This window comes from Lepidothrix coronata, unplaced genomic scaffold, assembly GCF_001604755.1.
Source record: "Lepidothrix coronata isolate B3197 unplaced genomic scaffold, Lepidothrix_coronata-1.0 Scaffold134, whole genome shotgun sequence".
Lineage (NCBI taxonomy): Eukaryota > Metazoa > Chordata > Aves > Passeriformes > Pipridae > Lepidothrix > Lepidothrix coronata.
The window spans coordinates 453,170-475,105 of NW_016690314.1; the positions used below are offsets into that span (position 1 = coordinate 453,170).

General features: G+C 52.2%; 5 protein-coding genes across 8 annotated transcripts in view; 3 read left to right on the forward strand and 2 right to left on the reverse strand.

Moving 5' to 3' along the window:
• The window catches only part of IFT122 (intraflagellar transport 122), a 31,777-nt gene extending 29,180 nt beyond the window's left edge, over positions 1-2,597 (reverse strand). For all 4 annotated transcript variants that reach the window (XM_017827110.1, XM_017827109.1, XM_017827108.1 and 1 more), the window contains exons 1-4: positions 2,508-2,597; positions 2,255-2,321; positions 1,062-1,146; positions 203-281 (exon numbers count right to left, since the gene is read on the reverse strand). In XM_017827110.1, coding sequence (XP_017682599.1) covers positions 203-281; positions 1,062-1,146; positions 2,255-2,321; positions 2,508-2,548 — 272 coding nt within the window. In that variant the 5' untranslated portion in view covers positions 2,549-2,597. The remainder of the gene's footprint in view (positions 1-202; positions 282-1,061; positions 1,147-2,254; positions 2,322-2,507) is intronic.
• Positions 2,547-6,326, forward strand: MBD4 (methyl-CpG binding domain 4, DNA glycosylase). Its single transcript, XM_017827040.1, has 8 exons — positions 2,547-2,764; positions 2,914-3,021; positions 3,193-4,016; positions 4,346-4,420; positions 4,713-4,847; positions 5,084-5,233; positions 5,873-5,976; positions 6,093-6,326. The coding sequence occupies exons 1-8, from the start codon at positions 2,547-2,549 to the stop codon at positions 6,168-6,170; spliced, it is 1,692 nt and encodes a 563-aa protein (XP_017682529.1). The 3' UTR covers positions 6,171-6,326.
• Positions 6,327-6,872: 546 nt separating this feature from the next.
• Positions 6,873-8,983, forward strand: RPL32 (ribosomal protein L32). Its single transcript, XM_017827092.1, has 4 exons — positions 6,873-7,131; positions 7,726-7,826; positions 8,040-8,221; positions 8,807-8,983. The coding sequence occupies exons 2-4, from the start codon at positions 7,731-7,733 to the stop codon at positions 8,934-8,936; spliced, it is 408 nt and encodes a 135-aa protein (XP_017682581.1). The 5' UTR covers positions 6,873-7,131; positions 7,726-7,730; the 3' UTR covers positions 8,937-8,983.
• Positions 8,984-9,093: 110 nt separating this feature from the next.
• On the reverse strand, positions 9,094-20,571 carry CAND2 (cullin associated and neddylation dissociated 2 (putative)). Its single transcript, XM_017827091.1, has 14 exons — positions 20,357-20,571; positions 18,999-19,153; positions 18,474-18,597; positions 17,574-17,830; positions 16,868-16,973; positions 16,053-16,198; positions 15,598-15,890; positions 15,025-15,166; positions 13,016-14,521; positions 12,554-12,649; positions 11,697-11,866; positions 11,391-11,555; positions 10,660-10,767; positions 9,094-10,453 (listed from the first exon to the last, which is right to left on the reverse strand). Exons 1-14 carry the CDS (start codon positions 20,554-20,556, stop codon positions 10,226-10,228), a joined length of 3,696 nt encoding a protein of 1,231 aa, XP_017682580.1. The 5' UTR covers positions 20,557-20,571; the 3' UTR covers positions 9,094-10,225.
• An 831-nt stretch (positions 20,572-21,402) lies between these two features.
• Positions 21,403-21,936, forward strand: part of LOC108503240 (protein SEC13 homolog) — an 8,031-nt gene continuing 7,497 nt past the window's right edge. The window contains exon 1 of the mRNA XM_017827041.1: positions 21,403-21,462. Within this exon, the coding sequence (XP_017682530.1) occupies positions 21,403-21,462 (60 nt within the window). The remainder of the gene's footprint in view (positions 21,463-21,936) is intronic.

Genomic DNA, 21,936 nt, shown 5'->3' on the forward strand with positions numbered 1-21,936 from the left:
CACCCACTTTTATCCCCTTAATTGCTTTCCTGCCTCATTCAGATACTTCAACTGTTCTTTTCCTCCTCCTTCCCCTACCACCCTTGGCATTTCCTCTGACCTTCATGAACCTTCTCCAAGTCTAACAGCTCGTGCTCTTTGAGAGCAGCAGTGCATAATCAAAATTGGCTTTTGAAGCACAGAACTGAATGGCATCACTTACGTGTACTTCAGAATTCCTTCTAACTTTGAAGTCCAAATTATCACACTTTTATCAGCAGAGCCAGATGCGAAACGCTTGCCTAGGAATTGGAGATCATTTAAATCCCACATGTACAAAAATCACTTTCACTCCCAATACTCAATCAAAGAGAGAGCAAGAAGTTCTTGAACTTGACAAGGCTCAAGTAATAAAGGGGTTGACACTGAGTGCCTGGATGTGCCGGCGCTTCCTCAGCCACGTGGAACTCCAATGGCTGTACTGCACCCTTCCCACAGCCCTGTGAGCAACCCGACCTTCCAGTGCTGCCAGCCCCATGGGAACAGTGACAAGGAAAATGGGTACATTGTCACAGGAACACCCATCACTCAAACAGCAGCAGCTGCAGGAAGCCCCCTGAGCCCATAGAGTGAGTCCCACAGAATGAGAGTCAGAGACCACGACAGAGCTGGAAGCAGAGGGGGGTCTGCAGTGAGCAGGTAACGTGTGAAGGATCAGATCAGAAAGCTCCAGGATAGAACTATGGAAAAAAAGGTGAGTAGTAGAAAGAGGGATGTCTGGGGCGAACCCTCTCCTCACATTACCCACGAATATACACTTAACCAGTACTAAACTTAAACTGAAGTGGAAGGAGCAGTGGGACCCCAGCTCTTGGATTCCCAAGTGACCTTACAGCCAGCACCTTGTATAGCAGACTGAACCCTCCACTGAGGAACAAATCCCAGCACTTGCTAAAGAATAAACCCCAGCACTCACATGCTGTGACCGAAACAACACCCATTTCTCTGTTTTCAATGGGCAATAACAAATGGGAGAGATGCACTTCACAAACCAGACTAACAAAGCCCCAAAGGATATTTACCATCTTTGGCATAAGCCACACAGTACACAGTGTCCTTATGTCCTTTCAAAGGCTGAATTAGGGTTCCATCAGAAGTATCATATACCTGTTTAAATGGGGAGAAAAAAACCAAACCAAACATACAAACAGAAGAAATTATATGAAAAATCTTCCAGTGAATCACAGAACCACAAACTGGTTTGGAGGGGAAGGGACCTTAAAGCTCATCCTGTTCCACCCCCATGCCATGGGCAGGGACACCTTCCACTAGATCACATTACTCCAAGTCCTGTCCAACCTGGCCTTGAACACTTCTAGGGTGAGGACTGTGAATTTAAAATTACTGAGGAACAACAAATTATGCACTTCCTTTTGTACCTGCTTTTTGCATAGTACACAGTTCATGCAAGACAAAATGTTGTCAAGCATAGAAGCAGCTTTCTAATACTTCTTGTGAGGAAAGAAGAATCAGTACTAGAAAATTACACACACAAAAGAGATTTCCCACCAGCTCATTTGGCAGCTTGTTTTACGTCTTACTGTTTTTTATCTTTTATTTTCATCTTTTACATCTTGTTGTTAAACATCTTTCTCCACATTAAATGTTTAAAGGTAATAAATTACTGCAAAGGAGCATCACTAAATGCACCATTCTGTGAGCACTGAAAATAACTCCTGCTGTCCTGCAGTGCTGAACTCTACAATCCACCCTTCCCTGCAGCTCCTACACCTGCCCCACCTGAAAGCTTTGCAGGACCTGTGAGCAGCTGGTCCGGAGCTGCTCTTGCAGCAGCTCCAGGGTCCCACAAACAGCTCAAGCTGAAGGTTCCCACAACGCCGGGACATGGATTTGAGTCCCTCCCCTTCCCCCAGAGATTTTAGTGAAACTTGTACCAGCACAGCCCCTGCACTCCGTGCTCTGTGCCAGGCCCGGGGGCAGGTTCATGGATTTCAAACCTCAGGCGAGGCACGAGAGGACGAGATGATGCAAATAACTTAAATCTCATTACTTTTGGAAATAGAGCTTAAAACTTGGTAAGAAATATTAAAAAGCTTCAAATCACTTTAGAGTTGGCCTGCATTAATATGTATGTGGCTGTGAGGCTAGGCTGGCAGAGATAAGGGGATTTCGGATAGGTTATATTCATAAGTTAACGTGGAAGAAATCACGTTCATACAGCTGTAGAGGAGAGAGGACAGGAAGGTTTCCCTACCAGCAGCCTGTTTCCAGCAGCAACTATAAGCTGGGTCCCATCCGGCTTGAACGCGAGGTCGTAAATACTGAGGGAAACAAACCAACCAAAAACCCCGTCTTAGGAGGCAGAAAACACGCTCCCTGAGCATCGGAGGTGCCACACAGCCGACACTGGTAAAGGCACGGTGAGGGTGGGTCTGACTCCCGAGTGAACCTCCGGGACCGCCCCCGCGCTGCCGCCCCGCACACCGGGTGTCCCCGGGGCCGCTCACCACTGCTCGGCCCTGTCGCGCCAGGTGAGCGCGGCCCGCATGGCCGGGCCCGCACCGCCCTCAGGGCCCGGGCCCGCACCGCCCTCACGGCCCCTCGGCCCGGGCTCGCACCGCGCCGGCCGCCACGGGCAACGCGCCTGCGCGTGGGGGCCGCCGGCGCGACAGGGGGCGCTGCCGGAGGGCGCGCGCGCCGTACGAGCCGCGGGGCGTCACGTGACCGGGGCGCGGGAAATGGTGGCGGCGGGAGCGGCGGGCGGGTAACGGCGGGACGGGCCGGGAGCGGGGCCGGGGCGGGGCCGAGCTGGCTCCTGGGACTATGTGGGGCTCTGGTTCGGGCCCAGGCTTGATCCGCTGCCCCCGGGCCCCCCCGGAGCAGGACCTCACCCGGGCTCTCCTTCCCCTGCAGGCCCCGCGGCCCGGCGGGGCCCAGCGCCGTTCCCCGCGGGTGGCAGCGGGTGAGCAGCCGCAGGCGGGCGGGCAGGACGGCCGGGAGGATCGACGTGTGCTTTGTCAGGTGAGGCCGGGGGCCGTAGCTCTGTGTGGCCTTTCTTGGCCGAGCCACACAAACGCGCCCCAACAACTGTTTCTGTCCTTATTTGTTTTGTTTTTTTAATGTACCATAAGTTTTTCAGCAAAAAGCAAGAGAATGAACAAGTCACTAATTTACTTTCCTTTCCTACCGCAGCCCTGAAGGGAAGAAGCTGAGGTCGAAACGAGCGCTTGTGGAGTATTTTCAGAAAACTGGGGAGACAACGCTGAAAGCAGCAGATTTTGATTTCACAGCTCCTCGGGGAAGCACACGCTCGGGGGTGAGGGGATGCAGCACAAGAGCTGCGAGGACTGACCTGGAGAAGGACGATTGTCATAGCCAAGTGCAGGAGCTCTATGCGCAGAATGGGTCCAAGGATGGAATTGAGAACATCCACACTGGGAATGGACACCTGGAAGATGTTACATCCACTTTGGAAAGCACAGATTTGGTCATGGATAGCACAGACCCAGAGAAGGGTTTGAAAACAGAAAGGAAGGGGGCAGGTGGGAAAAGTGTCCAGAGTAGAAAACCTGCAAAGAGCTCAGAAAGGAGGAACCAAGGTGACCCCCAGAGCAAGAGGCAGAGAAGAGTCTGTAGCACACGGCAGATTGAGTGTGTTCAGAACAAGAGGTTCTGTAGACAGACAGACGGGAGTGGGGCTGACAGCCAGGGTGTGGGTGATGCGAGTGCTGAGCCTGTGGGTGCAGGCAAAGCTCTGTCAGCAGTGTCCAGGGCACGGGCAGGCACACGGCTGAGGTCAGTGGCTTCTGGCTCGCAGAGGGACCTGGGGCACCTGCCAGAGGAGGGTCCTGTGGGGACAGGCTCCAGTGACCCAGCTGAGGAGAAATCCCATGGACTGGAGACAGGGAAGGAGCCAGATGGGGGGCCTGTGGGTAAGCAGGATGTTAAATCCAACACCGAGGCGGATGCTGAGCTGTGGGACAGGACGAGCTGCACAACTGTCAGAGGGGCACCAGGTACATGTGTGTGTGAGCAGAATGTGACCCCAGCCCTCACCTTCTGCCAGGGTGTCCTGACTGTTTGAGCCAGGTGTTCTGTTTTGGGTTGACCTGCTCTAACATTGAAAACTGTCTCATTTCTTTATCCAACAGCATTTAACTTAATGCAGATTTAGTCACACCTGGGGCTTTCTGTTCCAAACTCTCGAGCTCTACAGTGTGAGACCTGCAGGGGATCTAGGGCATGTGTGTGTTCTGTGCATGACAAAAATTTCTTCTGTTTCCATCGCAGCATAAAGTGGTATGTTGGTTCTTCTTCCTAATGCTGAGGTTCTATTTCTTTACAGAAGAGTCTGTCCCACGAACACAAGTGGAGAGAAGGAAAACAAGTCCATATTTTTCCAGTAAATACAGCAAAGAAGGTATTGTATTCTTTAGGGAAATATACTTTTTTTATGGGGGAGGGATAGGATGGCTCAGGGTTGCAGTTTGAGGCTGGCAGCCTTGGCTCTGGCTGCAGCTGTGCCGGAGGGGACACAGTCCCCTGCAGCCTTGGAAAGGCTGTGTGGGAACTGCCATGGCTCCATCCACACACAGTGCCCCCACAAAGATCAATCTGCTTCCAAGGTCTTAATTTTAATTTTTCTTTTCTTACTAAATAGGTAAATCTGTCCTTTCCTGACCAATAAATATTTCTGTGTTGCCTCTGTACAGCCCCCAACCCACCCAGAAGGAAAGCCCTCAGAAAATGGACCCCTCCACGTTCTCCTTTCAATCTGGTCCAAGAAACGCTCTTCCATGATCCATGGAAGCTTCTCATTGCCACCATATTTCTCAATAAAACTTCAGGTAAGCGGAGTAGCAGGAGCTGGTGTTGTGTGAACGTTGGGAGGTGTTGCAGGGATAAAACTGATGCCAGTTCTAATGGCATTAATGAAAGAATAGTTGTATATTAACTCACATCAGCATGAAACAATCTTTAGTTGGTGACTCTTGCCTTGGAAAAGCTCACTTAAGAAAGCACTTGAATAATGCAGAAGGAGAATTCCTGGCCCAGCCTTCTGTTCACAGGCTTCTTTCACCAGGGAAAATGGCAATTCCAGTGCTCTGGGAGTTCCTGAAGAAGTACCCTTCTCCTGAGGTAGCCAGGGCTGCAGACTGGAAAGAGATGTCAGAGCTGCTCAAACCTCTCGGCCTCTACGAACTCAGAGCCAAAACCATCATCAGGTTCTCAGGTGGGTTTTCCTGATACCTGGAATGGTCTCTCTTACACTGGCAAAAGGCAAACGGCTTCAATCCAAATACTGCTCTGTGGCTTCTTTGTTTGGCAGTTTGGTGACCTAGTGGGTTATTTTGTGCATCATTTGGGCTCTGTTAGTGTCACACAGGCTGAGCTGCTGATCCCAGTCTGAACGGGGAGGGAAGTGCCAGCCAGGGGGAGTTGTGCAGGAGACCAGGAGATTTCCTGGAGTAGAGGAGACCCAACACCCACAGCACTGCTGCTATGTTTGCAGCACTAGGATAGGATGGCTCTGCTTAGGGTTGCTCTGGTGACCTGCAGAAGGCCCTTCCAGTGGAATTTCTCTATGATTCTAATATTTTCTAAACTCAGAAGCTGCAGAAGAATACTTTGTTCTGAGGAGAGAGAGGTGACTGAAACTCTCCTATGGTGAATTGTTGAAAAAGTGCTTAAGATGTACCTGTGGGGATTCATGGCCTGCATTCACCAGGAAACACCTAAAACTTGGAGTTTTCATTTGAAATGTACCAAAGTGGAGCCGTGTTCCACTGGCACAGAAGGAGAGTTCTGCCCAGGTGCTCCCTGTGCCTGGTGCAGGTGAGGGGGTGCCCGAGGGCTGTGCCCTGCCTTGCAGGTGAGTACCTGAGCAAGCGGTGGCGGTACCCGATCGAGCTGCACGGCATCGGCAAGTACGGCAACGACTCCTACAGGATCTTCTGCGTCAACGAGTGGAAGGAGGTGGGCACTGCAGCCGGGGCAGGTCCGGGCTTGTGTCCGCCGACCCCTGGGAATAGAAAACCAGCACTCACAGTGTTGCAGTGATGAGGTGTTTTAGAACTTTCCCTGTGTTCCAGGTGCAGCCACAGGACCACAAGTTGAACGTGTACCACGCGTGGCTGTGGGAGAACCGGGAGAGGCTGAGCCTCGACTGAGCCTAGCCGAGCTGAGGGTGCCCCAGCCCCTCCGCCTTTCCTCGGGTGTCCTCACGGTTCTTGGTGTAGATATTTGTGTGATGTCCTGGCTCGGGTCATCGCTGTAATGACAAGTGTCTGATCTGTATTTTTTTAATAAAGGTGTCTCTGGTTGTAGCCTGTCCCTTCCTGCAGTGCAGATCTGTGTCCTATGCGTGCGGCCGCGTCCCCGTGCCCGCCGTCGCTGCCCCGGAGCCGGCTCCGATCTGGTGCTGCTGGGCACGAGCAGAGGGCTCGAGGTGAAGCAGGGCCGGGGACAGGAGACGCCGCTTCGCAGACCGGCCCCGGCGCTTCCCCAGGTGCTGCCTGGGACCAGCTCCGCGACGGGCCCGGGGGGCACCGACCCCCGCTCTGGCCGGGAGAGATGCAGCCCCTCGGGGCCGTCACAGCCCCCGCCCTCGCTGCTCCCGGTGCCCGGGCAGCGGCAGAACCGGGGCGTCGAACCCCGGGGCTGGGCCGCTTGCTTTGGGTGTGTTGAGCCCGGCGGCAGCAGCGCGGTCCAGCCGTCTGTGGCGGCGGTGAGAGAGGGCCCGGAGTGGAGCTGCCGGACCGGGACCGCGATCGGGACGGGGACCGCCGCACCGCCAGGGGGCGCCCGCCCGGCTCGACTGGCGGAAGCAGGGCCCGGGCGCTGCCTGATGGAAGTGACGTCAGCAGGTCCTGGCAGCCTCGTACCGAGAACGTTGTTCGGGGCCACAGGCGGGAAGCACCGATCTGCTCTTTTGACGCGTTCCCTCCGGACAGAGCCTGTCCGGTTCCAACTCTCGGCGGCGGTCCGGGCCCCGCCGGTGCCCGGTGCCTGCTCCGCGCGGCCTTGGCGCGTCACGCAGCTGCCAGGACCTCCCGCGTATCCCATAAGCCGCCGCGCGTGGGGCTCCTCCCTCTCTCGGCGGGGTCCGCGGCGGACGCGCCATCGGCACCGGTGAGTGCGGGTCGGGCATCCGCGGCCATCCGGGGCCAGTCGGGACCATCCGAGGCCAGCCGCGCCCAGCCAGGACCCAACCGGCCCGGGGCTTACGGCACGGACCGGCCGCCCCCTCCCCTTCCCTCCGCTTCACCTTTCCCCGGGGCGCGGGAACCGGCCCCCGCAAGGCCGGGACTCTGCCTGCCTGAGGCCTGACCCGCAGCCCTGCCCGGGCGGCGGGGCACCCTCGGCGCTCGGTCACGGGCCCGGCCGAGCCTTTGGGCCGGGCCCGGCGCGTTCGGCGCCAGCGGGTGTCGGTCGCTGTTCTCCACGAGCAGCCCTCGCCCGTCTGGCTTAGGTGCGCGGCGCCGGGCTCCAGGCAGGGCCATCGGGGGGGACGATGACACCGCGACACCTCCCAGGATCGCATCTGGAGAGCTCCCTGTGCTCTGCCAGCTTCGGAGGCGGGAGGCAGAGCCACAGCAGATGAAGACCCATTCCCTCGCCGGCCCGGCGTGGCCCGCGGGGGAAGACAGTCTGCGACACGCACTGCACGGGGAGCCGCGCCGCGCCTGGCCGCGCCCCCCACTCACCCCGCTCTGTGTCCCGCAGCCACCATGCCTGCCCTCAGGCCTCTCGTGAAACCCAAGATCGTCAAGAAGAGGACCAAGAAGTTCATCCGGCACCAGTCCGATCGCTATGTCAAGATCAAGGTGAGCAGTCGCTACCAGTCCCCGAGAACTGCGGGGGTGCCTTTGGGATGGTGGTGAAGGGAAGCGCAGCAGGGCAGCAGCAGCCAGGCAGTGAGGGCCTATGGGGGCCGCTCTTGGCTGGAGCCAGTGCCTCGGGGCAGGCAAGGGTGTTAGCCCTCGGGCAGGGATGTTCAGGCTGATCTCGTTGTGTAAGTGATCTGTGCGTTTCTGCAGCGCAACTGGCGCAAACCGAGGGGCATCGACAACAGAGTGCGCCGGCGCTTCAAGGGGCAGATCCTGATGCCCAACATTGGCTATGGCAGCAATAAGAAGACGAAGCACATGCTGCCTACAGGCTTCAGAAAGTTCCTGGTCCACAATGTCAAAGAGCTGGAAGTGCTGATGATGAGCAACAAGTGAGTGTATGGGGTCTGTGTGCTCCCACCTAGGAGAGGCAGAGCAGTCAGGGTGACACAAGGGAGGTTGTTGCTTTCAAGAGCACAGATGCCATTGTGGTTTCCTCAGTGCTGCTGGTGTGGGTGCACAGAGGGGCCTTAGGGCTGGAAAACTCATACCCCTGGTAAAAATAGACATAACAATGGTGAACAGGGCTGTGATATGTCACTGGTGACCATGGTCAGAACTGGGGCTCCGGGTTAGACCTAGGATTGAGTCTGCTTCTGTTGTTGCTTTCACTACAAAGCAATAAGAGCAGTAAGCAACACCGTTAACAGCTATCTGGGACTCAGTCATTCACAAGAAGGGCCGAGCTGTTCTGTAGTGGAGCTTCTGCTTCAGGCCAGACAGGTCAGGTTCAGTGAAGGGGTGGAAATTGTGTGGTTCAGTTCCTGTGCATCGATGCCCCTGTGCTTGGCTGCGTCCAAGGAGTGCCAGCGGGATGTCTCTGGGGGGCTTTGCTGTGGTGGGACAGAACCAGAGGGCTTTGCCTTGGCTCTCAGCTCTGCTGGAGCTGAACCTGACATGCCATCCGTCTCTGACAGGTCATACTGTGCAGAGATAGCCCACAACGTGTCCTCCAAGAACAGGAAGGTGATTGTGGAGAGAGCAGCACAGCTCGCCATCAAGATCACCAACCCCAACGCCAGACTGCGCAGCGAGGAGAACGAGTAACCAGGCTCTGCAGCCCAGGTGTATTTAATAAAGTGTCAGTCCAACTCGGGTGCTGTTGTGCGTGGGCAGAGCAGGGGCAGCAGCCCCGGCCTGGCTGTCTCGGGGCACTCGCACAGCGAGGTGCAGTGTCAGGGTGATGGTCAGTGAACTCAGGGCGTGCAGCTTCACAAGTGTATTTTATTTTTATACCATTCAGACAATAGCTGTCCTTTCACACAGCACTGTAAATACTTTCACATCAACCACCCTGTCAGAAGAGGAGAAAAGGAAGCATAGGGCAGGTCCATGGCCACAGCCCCAGTGTGTCTTGGTGGCCTTGTCCCCTAGTTGGCTGTTAACATTCTCTGTCCCTTAAGGCATTTTCTCCTGCACAAAGCAGGATTTGAGCACAGCAGCCACTATGGATTGTGTGTTTGCACCTCTGGCTCCTGCCTGCCACCTCTCACCCCTTTGACATTAACAGACCACCAGCGCTTCTACAGGTGCCTCCTACTGATCTGTGACCAGGATCAGTAGGTTGGTGCCCTCATGACTGGTGACAACACCGAGGTGCTCCAAGGGGAGAAGAAGCCAGCGTTGGTGCACAGCAGAGCTTAGAGCAGGGTTTGTCACTGAGATAGTCACTAATCGTCCCTTGGAGGAGACACTTGAGGTATTTTGCAGTCAAAACTGTAAAAACGGAAGCCAAGCTAGAAAGCTTTGTATTGCCCAAATGCCAAACTATGGAGCCCCAGGAGGAAGCCTGGGGGGCTAGGTAACCCCCTGCCCCATGCAGCTCCTGCAGCTTGGCTGGGGCAAGTCTCCTTTCCCAAAAGGCCTGTGGGAGTGGTGCTCATCACTAAAGACATGACTTCAGTTTTTAGTCATGTTATTTAGGGAAACACTGTAAATACATTCTTGGGCAATTTGGGGTAGAAAGTGCATGTGCAGTCATTAAAAAACCATTTAAAGCTGTATTTTTTTGTACTGCAGCAAGGAATATATCAGGAAGTAGTTTCCATTGTTCATGGAACCACACTCAATTGCAGTTGCTTTGTGTACCCCTTAAAACTTGCTGAGAAGTGGGACTGCTCATCTTTCAGCCCCTCCCCTACATGAGGATGTGTTCCCCTGATCCATGAGGTGTCTGATGCAAGTGCCGCTGGTTCCAGGCAGTTTCTCCTGTGGCTGCCCAGGGACTTGCACATGGCTGTGGCAGGAGTGGCTCAATGGCCTTCGTTCCCCCCTACCCAGCTGGTGTCTCTGGCTGGGGCATTGCAAGGGCAGGAGGGCAATGGGGGAAACACATCTTAGCTCATGTCCATTGACTCTGAGATGGAGAGGGAAGCAGAATCTTTCTGAATGCTCTCAAACAGTGATGCCATTTCAGGACTGGATCTGATCTGGGATGAAAACTCTGCCATCACTGGACTTTTCTCCACCTCGGGGATGGTCAGGAGAGCAGCCACTGCCCTCATGGCTGAGCGCTTCAGCTCATCCTGCTTCTCAAACTCCTGCTTCACTGAACCTGCTTTCACCTGCAAATCCAAAGCCCTGTTTGCAGTTGGCATTTAGAAAAGCTGGTTCAGGCGCAGAACCAACACGGCAGCAGAGACCAGCAGAGTATTTTACAGCTGGGGAAATGAGGGGAGTGGGTGGCTCAGCGGCAGTGAGGGAGAAGGCCGGGAGCAGAGGTGGCTTTGGGCAGGACCTGCCCCAGCCCTTTGCATGTTCCAGCTCTTACCTTGGTGGAGCAGGTTGCCCGGAGGGGCTCGATCAGGCGCTCGAGCCGCTGCAGGACAGCGCTGGGGCAGAGCACGGAGAGCCGTGCCAGCATGATGAACGTCAGCATCTGGGCAGGACGGGAGAGGCACGGGTTGGTTCACTGCAGCCCCCGGGCTCAGAGCTGGACCCACCCTGCTGACAGGCCAGGCTGTACCCACACTGTCGTGTGCTCCTCTGCACTTGTGCCAGGGGCTTGGGGCAGAGCTTTGGTGATACTGGAAATGCAGCCCTGGCAGCCAGCAGGCCAGAGCCGCAGCTGGGCCTGGTGTGTGCAGTGCTACAGGTGTCTGCACAGGGCCATGGGGACAAATGGCACTGCTCAGCATGGGGCTGTGCCTGCCTCTGAGCTGGGGTAAAGAAAATCACATTGGAAAAGGATGTCGTGCTTCCTATCCAGATGTGAGGCCAGCAGCCAGTATAGTGTCACTGGTCCCTCTGAACAAATGACAATCATCCGTTTAAAGGCAGAAGAAACTTCAGACTTTGGTACATTTCCTACAAAGCCAGCTACACCAGGGGTGTCTTGTCAAGGCCACTACAGTCAAACCAGAGCCAGACAATCATGAAAGGCTGCAGCAGTTGCAGGGAATAGGAAATGGCATGGCAGGGGCACACTGCTGTGGGGACACACAGCTCAGTTGCAAGCCAGGCCCCCAGAGAAAATTACATTAGTTAGGGCACAGCACTGACCCGAATATCATAGTGATCCTTTAGCCCATCCTCCACATGGTTCAGGTACTCGTAGATGTCCAGCTGGTCCAGGCAGCTTTCCAGCAGGGTGTACATGCACTCAAAAGCAGCTTTCCTCACATCAAGGCCATCGTCCACTGTGTGCTTGAATGGCCCCATTTCTACCTTAACCAAGACAAACAACAGCAGTGTGACCTAAGAGCAGACAGGGCAACAGCTCCATCTCACCTACACAGGCAGCAAGTCACCGTGTGTGGCACCCAGCCAAGCCCATTCACCTCATGGGTGAGCTCCCTTTGGACCTACCTCCCGGATGAGCTCCCTTCGGACCTTTGTTTCGCTGTACAGGCTGGGCAGGACCATGTTCAGTAAATCCCGGATTAAAGAAGGTTTGTTGTGAGCAGCAGAATTAAACAGGGCTAAAGCCACGCGGCGAACGTTCAGGTCTGGATCTTGCAGAGTTTGTAAGAAGTCACCTGTGGAGTAAGAATATACCAGTCAGTCCTGCTGCAGTGTTTTTAAAGGATTTTGAAAGTATATCAGGGTATATTTCAAGAAGGCTGGTTATGGAAGCACCTATGGTAAAATAACTCCAGTGGCACACTCTTAACAGAGCCATTGGAGATGCTTTCCCTCCCCCCATTTGGGATACAGTAAATAGAAAAAACATGACTGTCCTGCATTTGGGCATAAAACCAAACTGTGTCTCTAGCTACCTCACCCCAAAGTCAAATCAGCACCTTTAGTATTCAAGGAAGTTGGTTTTTGGTTTCCTTCTTGCTCAGATCTTCTCTGAAACAGAAGGCCCAGTTCTATACAGCAGATCCAATGTGTGGACTCCCTAGATATAAGACCCTTTCCATATAGGTTGTACTTTTCAAGATCCTTGTTGTGAGGAGCTTGAAGTCTGAGTTTAAATACAGAAGGAACTTAAGCTCCCTAAAAAAACAATGCACTATGCCCAAGAGCAAGGCATCAGGGCATTTAACAAGGACTCACAGGACAGTGTTGCTCTGTCATCCCAAAAGCAGAGGAATACAGATCAAAACTAACTGGACTAGATGAGGTTCACACAGGAGCGAAAAATCCCCAAGCTGCTAACGATGCCCAACCTTTCACACCCCTGCCTCACACTGCTCACACTGCTGTCCACACCACCCTACCTATGCAGCCTTTCAGGAGGGCATCGATGGGCTGAGGCTGGTCTGCAATTGTGAACTTGATGGCAGTGACCACAGTGCTCCGGGCATGTGGAGAGCCTGTGATGAAGGGGGGAAGAAAAACAGTGAAAGACCAACTGACAACATCCCTGCTGTAACTGCAGCACATATTCTGCTCTTAGTCGGGTTACACACACGTTGAAGAGGTTAAGAGAACAGAGCATTTGTCTTAACAACTCTGTGTTTAAATCTGCTCCAGCACAATCTCCACATGCAGTCCCTGTTCCCAAGACCCTCCTGTCCCTGTGCAGACCAGTGCACCTCTGATCCCCCCTGCAGAGATCCTTCATTTCCTGCTTGCCTCTCTGGCTGGCTTTGCTCCCTGTTGTACCCACCAGCAGTTTACAAGAGGAATTTCCAGCAATGGCAGCATTTCCCCCCTCTGGCCATCGCCATCCCCGTTACCTGCTGACAGCTGTTTCCTCAGCCGGGGCAGCAGCTCAGCAGGGTTCACCAAGGTCAGCTTCCCCAGGCATTCTGCCACCACATTGCGTGTCCCTTCCTCTGTGCACTCGCAGTGCTTGAAGAGCAGAGCCCAGATATCCTCCACGTAAGGTGTGAGGCTGTCGGCCGGGGAGGAGCTGATGACTTCCTTCAGGGAGTGCAGCAGCAGGTACTGTCGCTTGGGCTGGCTTCCGATCTCCTTCAGCATGAAGGGCAGATACTCCTTCAGATTCCCAACACTGACATTTCCCAGCGCGTAGGAGGCAGCGGATTTCACCTCTTCACTGGTGGAAGCAAACGCTTCCAGGATGACAGTTCTGAGCTCCCTGTGAGCACTGAGGTTTGTGGTACGGCCCATCTCTGCCAGGGAGAGGAAAGCCAGCACTTGAACAGCAGGACTGGACTTGGGGCTTTTCACATCCTGAACAAACTGGTTCACTGTCGCAGGGGCCTCCTTCGGGCAGGCCGAGGACAGCGCTGCCACGCACTTTGCGACGGAGTGATACGCCTGTTTGTGCAACGTCAGCGAGGCCCCGGCCGAACCCGAGGAGTAAACGGGTGCTGTCAGCTGCTTCATCAGCTCAGGGTAACTCGTGGTGGCTGCCTTCGTCAGGACCAGTGCCTGGAAGAAGGCGATGATGGCATTCAGAGCCCCTCCTTGAAGCAAAGGTGAGTGGACAAGCTGAAAGATTTCAGCGAGGACTGAGCCGCTGATCTTGGAGATGCAGGATGGATAAACCTTTGCCAAAGTCGTGAGGAACATGATGGCCACCTGGGACACGTGCATGTCATTCTCAGTAATTAAGGCAGGGAGCTCTGTTAGCACAGACTCGATCATGGCAGGCTTGAGGCTGTCGCTGTAGTTCTTCACCAGGATGTCCAGAGCAGTCAAAGTGCTCAGTTTCAAGGCACGTTGATTCTTTCTCAAGAAGGAAGCTAGAATGGGGATACCTTCCCCTAGAATGGGTCTCAAATCTATTTTAAGTGGAGAACTAGCAATTAAGGTTAATGCTTTGACTGTTGTCAGCCTGGTGATTTCATTTTTGAGCCTCTCCAGAAATATCTTCAAAGTTGGCTGGAGATCAGTGCTTAAATGGTCTCCCAGGTTGTAAATGATTTGTCCCATGCAGGAGATGGCACGTTCCTTCACCTCCTGGTCAATGTCAGCTGCCTTCAGCCGCTTCAGAGTACCAGAGAAAAGGTCCTTCACATAGGGCTTGGCATCAAAAGTGCAAGATTTGTCCAAAGGCCTGATAACTTTCACAAGCTGCTGAGTTACCAGCAGAGCTTCTGACATGATCTTATAAAACGGGTCTCCAATGCAGGTCACAACAGGAGGCAACAGGCTCTTGATATGAGGGTGAAACACCTCCGGCTGGTGGTTGCAGAGAAGGACGTGGAGGAAGGACAGTGTGTCGATCCTCATGTTGGAGGAGCTGGATTTATCCGCCAAGGAGAAAACAATACCTGTGCAAAGGAGACAACAGGACTGATGTTGTGTTTTTCCTAAAGAGGGAGGTGCATGGATCCAGCCAGGGACAGTCACAGGAGACTTTTCTCATATCCACTATACAGTCACACCAAAAATGAAGGCAGGACCTGAGCCCTCCAGCAGTGGGATGCTTCATGAGCCCGCAGGCAGGAGAGCTCAGACAAAAATGTTGCTGCTGCAAATTCAATAATCAGCCAACATAAAGAATTTTTTTAAATGCCACTGGATTTTATAAAAGAAAATGTCACTTGTGTTTCTGATCTCATTCCAGCTGCTTTCAAAGGAGGCTGGGATAGGCACTCCCAAAAACATCTATTCAGGGGACTGGAAATGAACCTGATGTTCTTATCCTGGCTTAGAGTGCAGACAGAAGCCAGGATTAGACTGGGAGCTGTTCAGCATATCCGCAAGGAGCACATGTGTTTGGAATGGATTTTGCCAACCCTGCTCCTTCTTCCCAGACCATAGACAAGCTTACCAGGGACGAGTGCAGGGATGTGATCTGCCAGGCAACCAGGAAGAACATTGGCCAGTTCTGTCAGGAGGCTGAAACAACCCTGTCTTGATTTGATGCTCTTTTCTTTGAGCTGCTTGTGCAAGGCCTTGACAATGTTGGGGACCTGCAGTTTGAAGAAGCAAGGGACAAAGGGACACCTCAGTCACCCTAACTGCTCTCCAGGACTCACTCTGGTGCATTTCTACAACAGTTTATTCAATGAGTTTCCTGAGCAGCAGCTGCAATAACAGTAAAGCAGCAGCCTGACCCTTCAGCCAGAGACCAACCTGTCTCAGCCTGGACACAGATGCCAGCAGCTGGCAGAGGGACAGTGCCAGCTGTGCCCCCCTGCTCCTGCACTCCCTCAGCACTCTCTCCCCGGGAACAGCAGGAGACAGACAGTAAACAGCCGCCCCCCTGGATCTGGTCTCCCCTGGCTGCCTGCCCCAGGGCTCCTTCCATTAGCCACATTCTCAGGATTGCTCTCGCACAATCATCATAGCTGCTTGTCCTCAGTGCTTTGTGATTTAACTCAGCCATCACCTGCTCACGCACCTGGTTCTGAAGCATCGTCAGGGGAACGTCACCCTTGCCAGAGGCATCGGAAGTGTGCAGCCAGCTCTGGGTGGGCAGCGTTTGCTTCAGCAAGGAGATGTAAGCACTGAAGATGTCAGCTTTGACATTCTCCTCCCTCTCTTTGAACCTGCTTATCAAGGCTGGGGAAAGAGTTCTGTAGAAGTCCTGCAGGAGATCGTGCCTGCTGCTGACAACGGCCTCCAGGCACTTGGCCGCAGCCCTGCGGACCTTCCAGCTGATGTCGTCATCGTCACTGTACTCATCATCGCTTTCTAGGAACAACACAATGGAAAACAAGGTGCACCATTATGATAAAACCAGAGCTAGAGGATCACTTGATCCTCAGAGCTGCCCTCTCCAGCAGGAGAAAGCAGGAAGGGGAGAAATGTTAACCCTGTGTTCTGCTGAGCACAGCCATCCTCACAAGCAGGCACCTTGCTCTTCATCCTCTCCATTTTCAGTTTCCATCATTTCTTCCTCTTCCTCCTCATTATCATAGTTGTAGTTTGGGTCAAAGGTGATGTACTTCAGACACAGCCCCATCACACTTGGGATGTGAGGGTCGATTTCCTTTGGGCATCTATCAGGACAAATAAAAATCCTAAGAGTTAATCAAAGACTAAGCTGGCTTAAATACCCAAATAATACAATTAATCTCAAAAGGATCTGAAAGTGCTTCATAGACCATTTGAACATTTTGTTAACATGAGTTAAACCAGAGATGCTCCTTCCTGCTGTGCACAAAGCAAAGCCACATTCTCCTTGGGAGGATACAATGATTTCTATAAGGAAAAATAAATCAATTGCCTTCACCCCCTGGTTGAATCCTCCCTTCCTGGAAGAACACCTCAGCAGCTCTGCAGGGCTCCTTTTCCAAGCAGTAAATGTTTGACCAAACAGCTGGAGAGCTGCAGCTCAGCAGCTCTTCTGCCTGAGCCTCCTTCCTGCCTCCAGCTCCCTCCACGGACCAGGAGTGAGGCAGTTCCCTCTGGCTGAGGAACCCTCCAAGGACAAAGGAAACTCCCACTCCTGCAAAACCAATACAGAAGGACACCCTCACATGTTGAGGTAAAGCAGCTCATAACTCCAGCCCAACCCTGCCTGTGCAGAAGAGATTTCATACATGAACTGTCACTCCCACAGGAACACATGCAGCAAGGCCCTCCTCCCCGGATGCTGAAAGGATCGGTATTTCCCCGCGAGGACACGGCTGCACTGGATGGGCAGAGGTGTCCCCGAGGGCACACACCTCCGCACGAAGGACTCGAAGGCCTGGAAGCAGTACTCCCGCAGCTCGTCATCGTCCACGTCACAGTACTGAACGATCAGAGGGACGATCCTCTCCAGGTGTTCTCCTGGGAAAGACAAAGCAAGCAGCAGTGAAAAACCATTCCAGCCTTCACTCACCCAAGCAGCTGACAGCTCCTCCACCTGCCACTTCCTTCCTTCCTGGCCTGGACCTCACGGGCAAGGAGCCAGCAGCCCACCAAAACCTGCCATGCTGATCTTCATAAGCTAACCACTGCTCCCTGTCTGCAGCCCCTTGTTGGCATTTCAGTCATGGGAAGAGCTGTGATTAGAGATCTTCTAGAACCTATCTCAGCTCTTTTAGACAGATCTTTTAGGCAAGTAATACAGTATGCTGCCCTCCATTTCTCCTCTCATTTAAAATGGGGTGAATCAACTGACCTAATTCACAGAGGTCTTAATTCAGACCAAGGAAGCACTGCAAGATCTTGAGGTGAAGTTGCTACAGAAGGGCAGCCAGAGAGATACTCTAGTGTCTCCTCCCTTCCAAGAGGAGATCAGAGAGCCAAGCCAGGATCACGGAGGGAATTGCAAAGCACAAGCCACCAATACTTTAGGAACAGTGAGCGCTCTTCTTTTACCACTAAGAGGAGCTGCTCTAAAATGCACGTACATTTCCCAGTGCCATTTCAAGCTGCTCATCATACCTATGCGGTGCCCAGCCTGCCTGCTGATGCCAGCCACACACTGAATGTATGTCCTGGTGGTAGATGTAGACTCATTCCTCTTCAGCTCAGCCAGCAGATGCTCTGTGAGCTCTGAGAAGATGTTTCCACTGCAGGTCAAGACTAGATGCCCCAAGGCAGTGATGGCCCGTTTACGTACTGCCAACCTGGGGCTCGTCAGCTGGGGCAGGAGACAGGTCAGGATTGAGGAATGGAATGAGTAGAGTGTTCCCCCCAGTCTGCAATCAACAGAACAAAGGAGAAGTTGAAAGTCCAAGCCTCAGAGAAAAAGCCTTCTTGGCAGCAAAAAATGTAAAAATCCTTCAGCTATGGAGACTTCGTGCTCATTGTGGGGAGGGGGAGAAGGCTGGGTTTTGCATTTTGGTCCGAACATTGACTTGTTCTGTAAAGCACAGGGAGAGGCTATTTGTCTCCATGACGGAGGGGTTTTTGATGTGTCCTTCTGGATGACCTGGAGGTTTGTCAATAATTTCCTGCATGCAGATGACATATGACACTGTCACTCTGACTTATGCAACAAGAGAAAGAGAGGCAGCCAGGAAAAAAAATGCATGTGTGATCGGATCACAGGGCTAAAATAAACCTCCCTGCTTTGCCCTCGCCCTCCCGTGTTTGTGTGAGGTGAGCCCCTGTGGGATCCATCACCAGTGGCACTGCCATTCCCAAGCACAGAAAGGCTCAGCATGTTCTCTCTTGTCCCCACTGGGGACCTGCTCTGCTAAGATATTCCCCAGGGGCAGCCAACCCAAATATTGTGTTTTTAAGTCCCAGTAGTAGGATTAGGGAAATAAAGAAATCAAAAGCAGACACATCCCTGCAGCCCCCTGCTATGCACAGCTCCAGAAGGAAATGCTCTGGTACCTGCTCAGCATATCTGACAGGATGTCAAGAGCTTCCAGCTGCACAGACACATCCTCCTGCTTGCCAATGGCTCCTGTCAGCTGGGCTGTGATCTTTTTGCACACATTTGCTGTCATGGTGGAGCCTGCAAGAGAGAGATTTTACGCTGCTATCAGTTAAAAAGGAGACTTTTTGCTGCTGGGAACCATTCAATGCCTCCTACACTGAAAAAAGAAATCCCCCCCTAGGAGACCTATCAGGACAGATACATGAGATGGCTGCAGAGGAAACTCCTGTCCCCAGGAACCTCAGGTATCCCCTGCTGTGTTTTTGGGATAAGTAGTTCCAAACACTGCTCAAGTTTTCATTTTATCCCATCTTCCATCACATTGGTACCTCAGCTTCTACTGTCTCTCCTCTGTATTTCACTAGTTGTCCTCTGGCAGGTAAGTAAGGAATTGGTAACTTTTATGCTCTGAACTCCACATTTTCCCGTTTCCCAAAAGCTGGGATTCCCTGTTCCTCCAGCAGGGACAGGCAGTGTACCTGTGGAAGCTGGTGGCAGCTCAGAGATGACAGTTTTGAGGCCAATGCTGGAGATGTCCCGCAGCTGCTCCTTGTCTGACAGCATGTTTGTACACAGCGTGTCCACGATGGTCTCCACCTGGTACTCCTTCACTTTGCCAACCAGCGGGCCCAGGCTGCGGGAGGAGAAGCCAGTCAGGATGAAGGGCCTGATCCAAATGCCTGTGTCCTTCAAACCATCACATCTCTCCTTCTTAGAGATCCTGGCCACCTGCCTGAGAATGACTGACTGGACGTTAACTGCTGTAAGTACCTCCTTAAGCATGGAAAGGAAATATTCCTGGTTCCATTTTGAGGCCTCTTCATGATCACATTCTGGATGGATGAGAGATCACAGTGAGTATGGACTTACTGCTGATACAATCAGAGAGAAACAGGCTAAGAAGTCGGTTCTCTGCTCAGTGCCCAACTGTTTCACTTTGAAAATCAGAATAAGCCAGCCCAAAGCAGGCCGAGACAGGAGCAGGGCCAGAAAATGTCAGGACCGTGGGAATCAAAAAGAAAGGGCTAAGGGTTACAGAGAAAGGATAGAGATAGAGGCAGCATGTGGTTAAAAAGAAGGGAATACAAATAGGATCCACAAAAAGAAGAACAGAGAAACCTAAATTTGTCTTTAAATGGCCCACCTTTCTGGAGCCCTGGGGTGAACTGAGCCATTCCATGGCATTTTTAGACTGAACACTCTCAGCCATGCTGGGGAAAGAGACAGGAAAGAAAATGGCAGCAGCAGGATCCCTTCATCTGAGGATTCACTAATAGAGGGACTTTTGTTCATTTGGATTAAAAAAATATTGAAACAGAGCAGGGCAAAGCAACAGCACAGGCTGCACTCGGAGTCAAGGCAGGGAAAAACCCAATTGTATTATAAACTGTAATGAAAAATGCCCTTGAAGAGGAGGATTCAGACCTGAAATTGAAATGCCATAAGGGTTTAGTACCATCCCTATCAAAGAGAGAACCACGGGGAAACTCAGAACGGGATTTCAAAGCCCAAGAGACACCAGGAGCTTGATGACCAACATTTTAAACTGAGCTTATCTCTGAGGAAGAAAAATCTTAGGGATGCCACTTTTCATGGTAAGGTTCATAATACAAACACTGAACTAATTTCAAAATCACCTCCTGCTGCTACAAAGGTATCTGTGTTCACGCCTTGTGAGTATCAAGACAGAAAGTGCAGTGCCCTGTGAGAGGGCAAAGCCCCTTGCAAGGGAGGTCTGAGGGAGTGCCCCGGGCCAGGCTCTGCTCTCACATACTCTGTAGTCTGTAATGGCTTTATTAGTGCCAGGGAACATGGCAGTTACTGCCCAGGCTCTTACCACTTGACAGCAAGGTTCTGTACTTCCCCATTTTTGTCCTCCAGCAATTTCAAAAGCATTTTCACAACTTTTTTCTCGCTGTCTTCATCTAGTTTTATTGAATCTTTCTGCAGTTCTATCATCAGGTCGTTGGTAGCCATAAATCTGAAAGGACAAAGGACAAAAGTGGACTGGCTGATGTGTAGACACAAAGGCATCATCTTTGCATCTCCTGGGACAACAGAAGTTGGCAATTGGTGCTTGTATGAAAACACACTGTCAAAGAGTAACTTACCACTCTTCACATTGTCCTAAAAAGCAAGGTACAGAGAATTACTATTTTCTTACAAGTAGATATATACCTAACAGGGGTCAGGCAAACAAAAACTCTTAAAGTGGCACCCGACTTGTGTATTTTTCTCGGTAACTAAATGAAGATGGTTAATTATGCCAGAAAAAATCATGGTGGGTTTTTTCATCAATTGCCTGGCCTAAGAAAAGCAATTCTGGGGTGTAAACATACCTGGCTTTGTTCTTTCTGGCTAATTTAGCACTGATAGTATGACCCCATACATGGAGAAGGCCTACCATGCTCAAAAATGAAAAAAAAAGTCATGACTCCATGCAAACTATACCTCAGAAGTGCCCTAGGCTATATTTAGATTGCTGTGAGCAAAACCAAGCAAGTAGTTATCACTCCAGCTTAGAAGGAAAAACAAACACCCAGCTGACTGTTAGTCAGTTTTCTGACAGGGACAATGACAAAATGGATATTAAGAAATTCTGTAAAGTATCTATTTTCTTGGGAGCAGGAAATGCAAAAGTTGCTGGTATAGGAGTGTGAAGATCTGAGAAATCTCATCGTGGCTATCATGTATTAGCTGCTTTCTAATGTCAGCCCTGCATGGGATGGATATCTAACAGGATCCACAGAGCCATTCCCTCTCCTTACAAAATGACACCTCCTTTTACAATTAGGCTCTGATGCCCCTCCTTCAGCACATAAGAGCTCTCATGTGCAAGGCAACATTTGGAGCTTCAATCCGTAAGCCCATTCCTGAACAGCAATGAGGTACATCTGGGACGAAGGACTGCTGTGGTGCTCCAAAGCCAGCCTGGAACCTGGGGTGGGAAAGCAGCGGGACTGTGCCCGAAGACATTCCCAATGTGCAATCTATTTCTGATCCTGCAAGAGCTCTTCAGCTGCACTCGCAGTTCACTGTCTGCGCACACCCAGCATGACCAATTATGGCCACAGGCTGAGCCGAGCCTTCCATGGCAACATGGCCAGCTCTGGACTTGCTGCCTGCTGCCATCCTGCCCCGGGACCTCAGAATCTCCCACACAGATCCATCTGTGCAGGGGGAGCAAGAGAAAACTGCTCCTACAATGGGTCATGTTTGGCCATGTGCTGGGAGGAAACGGCCCTGCAATACCTCTGTGACATGACGAGCACATCTAGTTTGGAGTGTTAACTGTAAGTTCTTTGAACAAACTGTTTGTACAACTACACCATCACTGAATTCTTTATAAAGTACCTATTTTAACATATGAAAACATCAGTAGCCTACTTTTAGGCTCTTACTAATCTCTCTCTTTTA